This window comes from Lampetra fluviatilis, chromosome 15 (assembly GCF_964198595.1).
Source record: "Lampetra fluviatilis chromosome 15, kcLamFluv1.1, whole genome shotgun sequence".
Classification (NCBI taxonomy): domain Eukaryota; kingdom Metazoa; phylum Chordata; class Hyperoartia; order Petromyzontiformes; family Petromyzontidae; genus Lampetra; species Lampetra fluviatilis.
Window position 1 is genome coordinate 2,387,252 of NC_136289.1, and position 13,545 is coordinate 2,400,796.

Sequence of the window (13,545 nt, forward strand, 5' to 3'; positions counted from 1 at the left end):
TACCTTTGTGTCTGACCCAGCATGAAGAACCTGAATAAAAGGTTCCTGGTCGTCGGACACCAACGTCTGAGCTACACTTCCGTACCCCGTAGCACCCAAATCGAGCGCTTCCTCAAGTGTAGGGGAACAACCACCTGCACCGTAGCATTGGCCGCATACAACCGGGTATGCGGTTGTATGTAAAAATGCCACACGATGTCCAGATGGGAATTCCAAACAGCCGCGGTCAATGCAGATTTCCAATTGCATCCTACCAAGGAAATCGGTTCTAAGTAAACATGGAACAGTCAGGGACGTGGAGACAAGAATGTGTCCCGACAAGCTCAGCGATGCACACCTCAGCCGTTATCCGACCGACAATACCCAATGAGCCGCCATCAGCGGCGACACACGGTGCATCGATAGGGTCTAGAATCCGACACTTAGGGGGCAAAATGTTGAAAATCAGCTCCGAAATTATATATTCCGATGCACCTGTGTCTATTAGCATCCTTAGTTTAACACCCACGGTAGATGAACCCGCAGTAGCAGCCCCCACTCGATGGGTCAGCTCCGACCACTGATCCGGTCAGAGCTAACGCACCTCTTGATCAGGCGTAGGACTTCCCTGGACCGACGCGTGATCGGGCCGCGAACAAACATGCCTAGATGGGTGAGGTAAGGCCAGGGGTCGAGTGTGGAGTGCGTCACAACTTGGTGTAGAGAAGCGTAGGATGGTGGTGATGCCAGAAGGCGCCGTCGTAGGACGCGGCAGCCCGATGCCACGTGGCCTGGCAGGCCGCACTGGTAACAGGTAACACGGCCGCCTCTGGAACGAGACGACGACCTTGGCCGCCGCCTCTCATTCGCCTGTCGCGCGCAACCATCACCCCAGTCACCACCACCCCGAGTCGACGCGCAAGCCGCAAGGGGCTCCACTTCATCCGATGACCCTGGCTCCGAGTGGGACACGGCACAAGTCAATCAGCACCCTGTCCCAATAGAGAAGTTGCTGGACTCGGACGCACTTGGCGACTTTGTGGCGCGCGTCAGCCGGAGGCTCGTAAATGGACGCCAACTGGTCAAAGGCTTGTGAGGGTGGATCTCTCCGGTGGTGAGATGGTGAGAAACGCCACAAGGGTGTCGTCCTCAAGGGTGGCAGGTAGCGCCCGCAGCGCCTCCATCTCCGACCAGCCCACCAAGCCTGTGTTCGTGAGGAATTGTCGCTTGAAGGCCACCCAGTCGCCACTGGTAGCCATGAAATTTTCAACAAAGGGAGGCCGACGTTGGAGAGCCGGAACGTCCCTCGGCGCCGATGGTGCATCTTCAATTTTGGCGGGCTGTGCGCATTGCGCCAGTGATAAAATGGCAGCCGAATGCGCAGGCTGCACCACCGAGTTTCCCGCCCAACATGAAATGGCGGCGGAGTCGCCATCCACGAGTGGCCTCGCCGCACCCTCCTTCGCCGGCGAGACCGCGAGGCTAAACTCCACGACAAGTGAAGTCGCTGCATGGAGGAGCTCCGCGAGGCAATCGTGCGCCTCCCCGAGGGTCGCTACCGCCAACAGCGAAGCATCGAGTGCCTGGATTGCGCCCTGCTCTGCTTGCAGAATCTCCCCCGGATCCACAAGAGCTGTAGGCTGCACGAGGTCCTTGTCCTCATCATCCAACGCCCAGGTACTCGGTCTGCGACACGTAGACATAGTCTACAACTAGCTGAATAACTAGCGTGTTGGCCACTTCCGACACCAGTTGTAGTGGGTCCAGCTGAGTCGCAGACGTTGTTCCTTTTAGAGGCAACACATTTATTTGTAACACATAACACAAAGGGATAACTGCCCCTTTACTGGATACAGCCTAGGGTGGTGACCACCCAGCTAGCTACACTATACAGAGAAGTTACAGCTACGGAGGGTCAGACCCTCTCACTCAGGTCTATGATCATGTGGTTGCGTCATAGGACGTAGAGCTTCCAGCTTGAGACGTAGAGCTTCCAGCTTGTAGAATGCAGCAACCCCGCTCCCTCTCAGGGACCCGTCTTATATCCCCCCATAGGGTCGGGGCCGCTCCGCCCTTGGCCCCGCCCCTTTCTAGAGCCTTACAACTCCCTCTCGATCCCTCTCGAGAGCTCTCCCCGGACACGTGATCACCCCCTAGTCCCCCCACCTGGGGGCCTCTCTGTGGACACTCCAGATCACGTGTCTGCGGGGTCAACCAGAGTGCCATGGCCCGGGGCAACCCTGTCCCTGGGCTGACACTCTCTCACTCTCCCCTGTGGAGACCCGCACCACATGCTATGCGTGGTACTTGCATTATACCAGCGCACACCAAGCCCCGCTAGGGCTGGTACTACACCCGCCCACGGGGTGTATGCGGTGACAGTGCATCGCTTTCCGTGGCCCTCTCAGGCCGGCACCACACAGTGACATCTCCGATGACATCTCCGATGTCACTGTATGGTGCCGATGTCACTACACAGGCATTATCACATTTGAACACCATGCCCCAGGATTAACTCACAATTGTTAAATATAACGCGACAATTAATAAGACATCAGGGGAACGTATGCGACAAAGCTGATCATTACGAACACACTTGTAAAATATTAGCACCCTTACGGAAGTCGTAATTCATAAAACAATGGCAGACATTTTGAACATATATGTGATGAGTGTTGTTAGCGTGCATGTCCAAATGTTAACCATAATGCACAATCAAGTGGATTCGAATTCAAATTGAAATGAAGTGAGAAACTCACCATTGTGGTTTCCTGGATGGACCCGAAGCTGTTAATGAAAATGTTCACTCGAACGTCCACAGGTGGACCTTGAAGATAAGGCACGGAAAAGCAAATCAAAATTGCATACCATGACTCGGAATCCTAAGCAATCAGAAACAGTGAATGAGCGGTGGTTAACCAAAATACATCATAGCTGACGGGAGAGCACTAGTGCATCGACTTCAAATTCCTGAACGTTAGGAAATTTGAGACATTCAAATTCAAACGGTGCCGGTCGTAATTCAAGCGCGTAATTCGAAAACTCACCACATTCATAATGACATATTTTAGGCTCTCTGGAGCTCCGTTTAGTTGATGCCCTTCTGCGAAATATGGTGCGAGCAAGCAATTGCAGGGCTTCGCCTTTATCTTTTTTCAATGTATTGGGATGGCCATTGCCTATAGCCGCGATCATTGAAATATGATCAATTAAATGAGCTCGCTCATTATCACTAAACTCACGATATCCTTGCACCTGCCAGAGGCTCTACATTGCACCACCATGTAACAACAACATAAAACTCTGTCCATTCTTGAATCAAATGAGACCCCAAGTCGTGATAATTCATCAAATCACAAGAGGGGGAAATTGTTATGAACCACATGATGACAATTAGCATGTCTATCTGGGTGTTAATTTCAATGTTTGTGTATATCACCAACTAAAATGGTCATATGTTAAAAAAACGTCGTCGCATTATGTAAGAAGCTGCCTGATATTAGAATCATAAATCAATTTCCAATCGTGGCATGCAGTTAAATATTACACATAAATGTGTCGGGAAAATTTGTCAATAACGCTGCAGTATATTTAAAGACTACAATGTCTGTCGGGCATGACATTAGCTTTATCCAACCAACATGCAAGCAACGTTTCATTTATGACAGCAAGAGAGTGCCAGTGGCACTCAGCTTTTTAGAAGGCTCAGATGGAGTATTTTGTGTGTGGTACTGTTGTTGTCCTTCTTGTGTTTTATGTTACAGTGTTTTTCGTGTCACTTTGCCCACATTTAGAATCAACGCATTTAGAGCAGTTGGCTGCTTATAAATGACCATGTGAGAAGCAATTTCGTTGAGCAATCATTTGTGCCCAGGTCGCTTCTGAAAAAAAGAGCTGTATCGCTCAGTCGACCTTGCCCAGTAAAATAAAAAAATATCTCAACCGATTCCCCACATGCAAGTTGACATGGGCATAATCTCATTGAGACACTCAGATACCTACATAGTTCAATTAGTTTAACCAATTAGTCAGTAATTAATCAATTGAGAAAAAAATCAGCATCACATGATTACGCTTTTAGTATTAATAGTGTGGACATGACATAATGGAAGTGATGCCACTGCCAGTGAATTCATGTAGAACTTCTGTTGCAACATACGGAGCCAACTGTGCTAATCGGAGTTGCGGGGGGGGACTGAGTGGTAGATATTACGTGGTGGTGTTCTGGCAGGATGTGTACTAAGGGTTTTTTTTTGGAGCTCGATGCACACTGTAATTTGGAGGACCACGCAGGGGGAAATTCGAGGAGGAGTTCAGAGACCGCCCGTGTGGGACAATTGCACCTTCACGCGTGTGCAACTATTACGCTGCCTTACTGCTGGGCCCCCATTGCATTCATCTTGCATGGCACCTGCATACTGCCCTAAACTACTTGCGTGACCTTCTGAATAGAGGCAACTAGAACCGTGGTGTCACTGTGGATGTCAGTGTAGATAAATAATTAAAGAATATTCACAGGAGATTCCTTTTATCTTGCAATGTTGTGATCATATTTCACGAACATGGCCTTAAAGCAAAGCCACCTGCTCCTTTGTACTAGGAATATGTTCCCGATTTGCAGATTAATGTAAAAAAAAAAATTGGGCCTCAGTACAACACTTTGGATGATCCCATTTTTTCAAATCGATCTGAAAATACGAATTCACTGGAAGTGACATGAATACCATTATGTCATGTCCACACTCTTCCTACTAAAAGCGTCATCACATGATGCGTATTTTTGTTAATTTATTAATTACTGATTAATTGATTAAACTAGTTGAACTATGGAGGTATCTGAGTCTTAAGCAGATCATGCCCATGCCAGGTAATACCACAACAACTCTAATGTGGGGAACCGGTTGAGGTATTTTCATTTTATTTTACCAGGTAAGGCCCACTGAGATATACAACTCTTTTTAAGAAGCGAACTGGCTACAAATGATAGCTCATATTACGTCGAAATGTATAGCAGCCAAATACTCTAAAACCATGTTTCTAAATGTGGAGGTAAACTCGGAGGAACCAAAGAAAAGTCCACGCGATCCTGGAGAGAACATGCAAACTCCAAATATATGGCAGGCGTTAGGGTCGAGATCGAACACACGACCTCTTGTATACCATGCAAGGTAGTTACCATCTCGCCACCATGACGCCCCAGGTTAAACCACGTTGCCAGGCGGGTAATGTTTGCAGGCTCAGTCTGGTCACCGATTAATTGCTAAAAAGATCTTACAATTATGGTTTTATAATGTATTCATCACACTATATGTTATGTTTACCACACTTCACCACACGGTTTGGTGAAGAGGGGCGTGTCTGAAAATCTACTCAGCTTCCCAGACTATAACTTTGGGCTTCTGATAATGCATTCTGTGTACCTTGCCAAAGAAATGTGGAATTTCCACCACTCAGTCATGCACGTGCAAGCAGAGAGAGACTAATATTGTTTTCAATCTACACTAATTAGCTGGATACTCACGCCCAGACAGTGGTACTTAGATCGAAGTCTGTGCCACTACTCTGGGGCAAACCCCACGATGAATGTAATGCTATAGTGTCCTTCGTGAGTACTGAGTCAGCTCCAAAAAGTCCGGCTGTTTGGTGAAGTAGGCTTTTGGCCAGACTTACAAGGGTGCCTGCGGAATAGGTTGACAGGCCCAATCTGGGCAGACAAAAGCAGAGGGCAATCCTGGCATGCCAACTAATCCCTCAGTGCTGTGTGGGATATTTATAGATGGTAAAGTTGAAGAATCACTTAGTTTCTCATCTGTCACTTTGTCGGAATGTGCAATCTCTTTTTTCGTTGCTGTTTGGCTGTCATGGTGTGGTAGGTGAAACCATTGCCTCTTTTACTACAGTGGGTGGTATCTAATCGAGATACACCATAAACCAGGGTTTATAATGGCTCCGTAGCACTTGATTCCACTGCGCATTTACCTGACATGACCATACTTGTCAAAGGAAATGAATGTTTTTTTTCTCTCTCTCACAGTGCTTTAGCATCTATATCATTGTTTGAAAAAGTGCAATGCAACGGCAGGAAATGTTAGTGTGTCCCCACACTAAATTGGGCAATGTGGTTCTCTATTAGTGGCGCTGAAATTGGGTGGAAATCCTGCCTTCCTGTGGCAGAGATTAGTATGTGTACAGCAGAGCCGCCGCTCATTTTCCGACTGGTAAAGGTGCAGCTATGACATCTTCTGCTGCTGAAAGGGGCCTCCATTGGACGCAGGGTATTTTGTCGACTCTAATATGCTGATGATGCATCTTGGAATAGGTGGGAGTACCCCCATTTTTTCCCACCGCACACGCGACCTGCTGATTAACGTATTGCAGGCGTAGCCATTTAAACTGCTGAGTGGACAAGAAGCTCGGGGAGGGGTGAGTTAAGAAACTTACTCATTGTTTCAAATCCTTCTTAATGAGTTCGGACATCGGACCTCTGGATTATGAATCCATTGTGCTTACCCTACACTGCAGCAGCATTCCTGCGAGAAGCATACTCTGCCACAATGTAGGAGTAACACCCATATGCCCCTTGAAATGTTTTCAATGGACCATAGGTTGGGTGTTCATATATATAACATTAAATGCTGAATTAGTTGTGTGTATATATTTATTTTGTTGAACTACACAAAGAAATACAAAGTTAGCATATTGCACACAATTTAAGTGGCACTGTAGCTACAAGTTTTTGGAGAAAAATACCATTTTGTATGGATTTCCTGCACAGCAAATCAAGTGTAGTAATTATTCTGCCCTATCCGAATGAATATCTCCGAGGTGGAGAAACTTTCAGAAACCCTCCCTAAAGGGTTGACTATGGCAGTGCTGCAAACGTAACGACACCACTGTTTAAGCACCGTGCATTGCTTATTCTCGGTTTCGAGATAATGCATCAGATGGATGTGTGCAGGCTGTCTGGGATAGGTTCCTCATTTACTGCAGTATTCAAAAACCACAGCGCATGTGCCATTCCACAATTCACTTTTCCGTGCCTTCTATAGTTCGAAAATCAAATGTGAATTGCATAAGTATTAATGGCTATAATAAATATGAAAAAAATATGCCAAAGTGTACCCTGGCAAGGTCTCAAATTGTAATTATTACGTCAAAATCGAATTTACGGATAAGTTTAGTGCAATTTCAAAACAATGTGCCATATCAATATAAATACTCCTGAATGGCAAGTCATAATTTAGTGGCTAAGGGACATAACACGTGGGCGTCAGATGTAGATGTGAGAACCTGTTCGTAGTTTCTGACTAAGCAGCACTCAACCCAATATCTCAACTCGGTTGATTACCATTCTGAACCTGGCACTGGTGCCCTGAGCCCTGCATAGACACACACAGCATCCTAAACACACTACAGGGCGTGTGGTTAGCTATCGTGGAAGTCTACTGCATTGTATTTATTTGTGGTCTTAATGCGCTTAGCTTGTGCCTGTGGTTGTCCACCTCAGAGTAACACCAGTGATATTCTTGGGCTATTTATGATGATGTCTTAATGGAACCATATCACAAAAATGAACCTCCAGGGGGCTTGTTAGATGTGCAGCTTTGTCTGCAACCATTGTATTGGGTCTTCTCTGCAGTCCATTGACCACACTGCATGAATGTTTAATTTGTTAATGTGTTTTTCATCAATGTCTATACATCTCTGGCAGGCTCACTGTGTAAAAGTTTGATGACATGACTGTTGGGTTGCCCTGGAGTGAATTTTATTATATTGATAATTATATTTACGGACCATCATGCTTGGTCACTTTGGAGAGTTACATGAACAGACATTGACTAACTTTACTAAATTTCTATGTAAAATGAAAACAGCAAAGTAAAGATTCAAAAAGCGAAGTATTATTTAGGCACATGAGGTGAAACCACATTTTGTGACCACATTTCTACCCACATTTAATTCAGTGGGCAGTATTTTTGTTTTACTCCATTGATTTCTTTGCCATTTATAAATGATCAAATGCAGCATTGTGTGATGGAATTTGGAGGTATTTGTGTGTGTGCGCGAGGCTATGTAGTGTTGCGGTTAGCCCACTGCGCTACGAACCCGGTAATCCGAGCTCGATTCCTGCTCACGGCAAACACCAGTAACAATTATTTGAATTGGCCTTCGCTAGGTCGACTAAGCCTCAAATGCGTATTTGGTACGATATGTAAACATCGCCACTGGGGAAACAAAGGCGGCCGGGCATGGAGCTGACCACCCACCCTCTTGTGTGCCGTGCCGACCTTCACAGGTGCTCTCTAACAGCACTTGCCCTAACAGCCTTTTAAGGGTATACGGAGGATCATTGTCTTTGATCTTGATGAATTGCTTTTGTTTCCTGGCCATGGATTACCACTGTGGAAACTTGATATCCGAACCTACCCCTATGCCTCTCCTAGATCAGCTCAGCCATAAACGAGTATACCGTGAGGTGTGCCAACATTCGGCGCAAGGTGTGCTAGGTGAGGTGCTGCCAACACCTCCATCCACCTCGTGTGCTATGCAAGCCACAAGAGAAGTCCGCTCGTGGCACCATCCTCTAAAGTCCCAGAGGACTAATTGAGAGATCTTTGTCAATAGTCTTTTGTGTTACGAAAGATGTCTGCCTTTGTTATGTGCGAGGCTCATTATTGTGAGCTGGTGTGACTTGACAGAGAGAACTGATCGCATGCAAGCTGTGAGCCTGTGGTTGCCACTTGTGCCTTCAGGCCAGTGTTTTTGTTGTCCATTTGCCGAAGCCCTCCGATAAATTATGCCGATTGGTTTAAATCCGCGGTGTCTGAGCCCAAATTAAATGTCAGGCAGAGTCGTGCACTAAGAGCGGCGCCGGGGCAGTGAGAAGGATGTTTTCATCCAGCTGAATTATTAAACATCCATCAATCTCGATAGCGCATCTGACGAGAATCCCTAAAGCATCCGGAAGGTTTGGAAAAAAATGTTTGAGCTGCATACAATTTTTACGAATAAATTTTGTCATAAAACTCCACTGGAGCATTCTCAAATGCCATACACACGATTGTTGTCTGCAGTTATTTAGCATATTCGGAGTGCACGTGCTGCACGTGCACTGCCTTTGCTGGCTACAATCGCTGGTTGATCCAAATGCAATTGGCACGTGAAAATGAAGGCGTTGTGGGCTCTCCGGACTGGCCTCAATCCATTTGCGATCGGCAGTGGCTCGCAGACTTTGCAAAGGTGACGCTTTGGGTGCAAAATGAATGCACATTCTAAACTTAGCATATAACAGCGCCCCCCTCTCCCCCCATTTGTTATTTAATGGGTAACAACAGCTACCACTGTCTTGTATATCATCATATATCCCTCTCCCGTAAACAGATAATAACCACTGCTATTTACAACACACAACGACACCTGCAACGTGGGCATGTCTGTGCAGTACATTCGATAGCATCTAAGCAATTCCTTTATGCATTATCTCACTCTTCTTTAAAATGGTAACTGTTATATCAGAAAATGAGTGTGTTAGATATGCATGCACATGTTTATACATTCTGAGCTTGAGACGGATTGTTGGTTCATAAGATCGTTGCTTCTATCAGAGTTACTGAGTTAGCAGTACTAAGGTCCTGGGTTTAAGCTGTCTTTCACCTGAGGTGAAAATAACTGTATCATGCGTTTATGGTGTACAGTGAATTTAGTTATTCCAAGTTGTGAAGCTCTCGAAGTTAATTGCAAATATATTGCCGTGGTAATATTAAATCTAACACACTTCCCAACATCAAAAGGCAGCATTTCTCAATGCCCAAACAAGCATTTGAGGGTTCAGAAGTTCCACTGCTGGATTATTTTTTCCGCCGAGGACGACCGCTTGTGTTGCGATCAAAACGTCGTGATATATTATTTTGTTTTATTTTCTACCTACGTGACTTTACCGAAAGAACCAAAGAGTAAGCATTTGAGGAATTGTTCAACAGCAATGGCTGCCCTGAGCTTACGGTGGGAATTTCCACAGTTCCATGTTGGGGCCAGTTTATCTATTGAATGAGCACGAGGTAACTTCCCACAAGGCAATTCTCATTTTATCACCCTGGATGGATTCTGACTTAAGTTGTCTGCCAACAGTGGCACATGGCCCAATACCACGAGCTCTGCTTAAATACAGCATTCCTGTCCTTCTCTCTCTCTGCCACAGACCTTGACAATTCTTACCTCTGCATTGGTTCCTATTTAGAAAGTAATCTGAATACTAAATTGCTTCTCAATATGGGTTTTGTTAATTGTGTGCACACACAATGTGACAGCTGGAGAAAAAAGGCTGTTGATCCCAAATGTAAACGAGTCCATGATCCAATATCCAAAGTTGAATGTACCAGACCCAATAATTAGCTGCTCTGGCAAGGATGTATGAGCTTATGCTAATGACCTTTTGTATTGTAATTTGAAGATTTACAGCAGATTATAATTAATCAGCAGATGGTCATATATTCCTGATGCAAAACCTGAAACGTCGCTGCTAAAAGGTATCATATGCCAACAAGTTATAACATACATCGTGCACTTTCCTTATGATTAAATTGACTTCTATTGCACCTGCCCTTAACATCTTGCACAAACCAATTTCCACACAATTTGGCTCCAAGGACAAATCATTGGTAAACGGAACGGTTTCCAATACCGAATAGACCATTGCAGCTTCATTGACTAACTCACTGATGTGGGAAATTAGATGTGTTCATTTCTATTGTTTGTGAACGTTATTTATTTAAGAAGCAAATGTTCTCCCTGGTCATTAGTCATTTTTCATTGGGTGCTGCGAGTCAGAAATGTAAATTCCACATTTCCGTGGCAGAACCCACATTTGGCATAGAACCGCAGTAAAAAAAAACGAACATTAGCTCCTCAATGCGTTTTTTGTGGTTTAACACCACATGTTGCTCAACATGATGTCTGACATTTCAGGTCATGTGTTGTGAGTTTGTTTTAGAACTTAAAGGCGCTCCATATCTCCTCCTATCACGCTAGGTGAAACTATGGTGCAAGTTTATAAAATCCCCCCCGCCCCCCCCACCTCTGTCCACCCAGCAGTGTAGATGGTTAGACCCATGGGCGGATTTTGCGGGGGGTGGAGGGGCCAATGCCCCCCTCCCAAATTGGGCAACTTTATACATTTATCTTTCAGTAGTTTACGATAAAGTTATAATTGATTACTTATATGCACCCGCGATTCCTAATGTGAGGGAAAAAGCGAACCCCTGCCCCCCAAATATAAAAATCAAACTCTGCCTATGGTTAGACTACAAGTTAGCCAATCTGTGGGTTGCATGCGGTGGGGTAAAGTTTAGGTGCTCCCTCCTCTTCCAAGAAGTCACGATGAACATGGAGGAGGAGGCCAGCAGTGGCACGAGCAAGCCGTTACACGGCTGCACCTTAACCTTCTATCTTAGCACGTACATTGTTTTCCTTTGTTCAGTTATTAAAGTTTCTTCAAATCCTCCTGGGTATGGGATGGGGACCAATTTCGTTGTACTGTTCTGAGCGAGTGAAGGAAATTCCACAATACCCCATTACTACTAAGAGGGTTATAGTCTCTGCATTTGACAGACACTGTTTACGTCTCACACAGGAACGTTAATTTCAGTCACACCAAACTAATGGGGAATTAAGTGAACCCATGGCCAGAAGTTGAATTCAGAACTTTTAAATTTGAATTAAATAGCTTTGAGAAAACATAATCTGCCTGAATGCACGTTAAATATTGAAATGTGCAATAAATATACCACGATATTTATATAAAATGCACGGATCAAACCACTCGTTTTTACGTGCCATCTCGTGGTAATTGTAAGGTAGGCCAACCTATGAGACTTGAAGTTGATCTGTGATTATTCCGAGTGGTTCCACAACAGGATGTTGTGTGTGAGATTCTAAAAAAAGGCACATGTACTTTTCTCAAGAGTGTGATGTGAAAGACCACACTATTACTATATTCCATGAGAAACTGCATTTATTAAAATAATAACAAAACAATTATTTTCATCCATTTGCCTATGTGCTGTTGAATGAAGGCCTTTCCGTTCCGTGGCAGTCGTGGGGCTTGTTTGGTTGTTAGACCATAGACCATACTTCACCATGCTGGTGAGTCCAAGTTAGTCAAGGGGAGCGGGGGGTGATGGCAAGATTGGTTCATATCTCACCCACAATTGATGTGAGCTATTACCGATAATTAACATGTTTCTTTTTTTCCACAAAAATATACACTTCGGTGAAGAGGCCATCGTGAACAATGTCACATAAATGGCGCCACACCTTGCCGTAACCGCAATTGTAGCACAGCCAACACCTGACCTACAACGTTTGGGGTCATTTTCGAAAAAGTTCACTAACTCAACTAAACTTTTTTTTCACTGGCTCAGGCCCACTAAACTATATAGCTCATTGGCAGACGTGTCCGGGCCACAACTGATAGCTAAATTAAGTATGTTTGTATGAATGTATGTTCAACTTCTTTTGTACTTTACATAGCCAACTGTGCTAGATGGAGGTGCGGGGGAAGGACAACAAACTAAACACAAAAGGCAGTTTTAAATAAATGAGTTTTCAATCTAGATTTAAAAGTGCATAGCTCCAGTTGCTTTCCTAATATTGGAAGGAAGAGCGTTCCAGACGGCCGCAGAAGCACATCATGTAGTGACCGAAGTGGCTCATTATTTTAAAAAAAATTATAGCAGACGAATATTCTAAACGCACGTCGATTTTAAATGTGGAGGAAAAAAGACGAGCGTGACAAGAGTCGAGCTTACACCTGCACCATGGCCACTCCACCCCCAAATATATTTAAGAGTGTTATTAATTCAAAGTTGACTTGACATGCTGCATTTTTCGCAACTTTATTCTTCACTTATTTTCATTCCACCGATTTTACAGAACGTGACGACTAATTTAACGTGCATGCAGCAAACACAAAGGTCAATATATGGACATATAAATGTTTGCTTCATTGCAGGTTGTGAATATTTTGTGTTTTCATTTAAACCAGTCATGCTTCATATGCTCACACTCATTAGTCAACCGGGCAAGGCATAACGATTTAAATCATATCCGTAATTAAACGAACTCATTATGCAGTCCAAACCCGGTGACTCATACACAGACTAGCAATTCAAAGTCCATTAGTAACACACGTTCAGCTATACAGCAGCAGTATTGATGTGATACAGAATATGGTGGTATAGCGTGACACTTGCTACCCTTCATATCCTGACCTCACTGGAGGTTTTGCGAAGGTCCATGGATTTGATGGCTCTCGCAGCCTTTACTGTATGTTGCTCGGATGTTCAATTTCTCCACGGGAAAATCGCTCTATCGGCAAAAAAATGCATGTGAGAACAAATATAATAAAGAAACGTTGAAAATTATTCTGGCATTGTTATTTACTAGCTTGCTTATTTATTTAATAAACTGTCTCCAGGCATTCGAGCAAAGTACCTCTCGAGATGAAATGTTGTTCATATGCATAACAATAATGTATACGATGCGTTAATTATGCTATAGAGTATTTAT

General features: G+C 44.5%; 1 protein-coding gene across 4 annotated transcripts in view; it reads right to left on the reverse strand.

Moving 5' to 3' along the window:
* The window catches only part of GLRB (glycine receptor beta), a 227,905-nt gene that overhangs the window by 146,403 nt on the left and 67,957 nt on the right, over positions 1–13,545 (reverse strand). For 3 of the 4 annotated variants that reach the window (XM_078862959.1, XM_078862958.1, XM_078862961.1), the window contains one exon: positions 2,739–2,806. The exons of the other annotated variant lie outside the window; for it this stretch is intronic. In XM_078862959.1, coding sequence (XP_078719085.1) covers positions 2,739–2,806 — 68 coding nt within the window. The remainder of the gene's footprint in view (positions 1–2,738; positions 2,807–13,545) is intronic. 4 annotated transcript variants of the gene reach the window in all.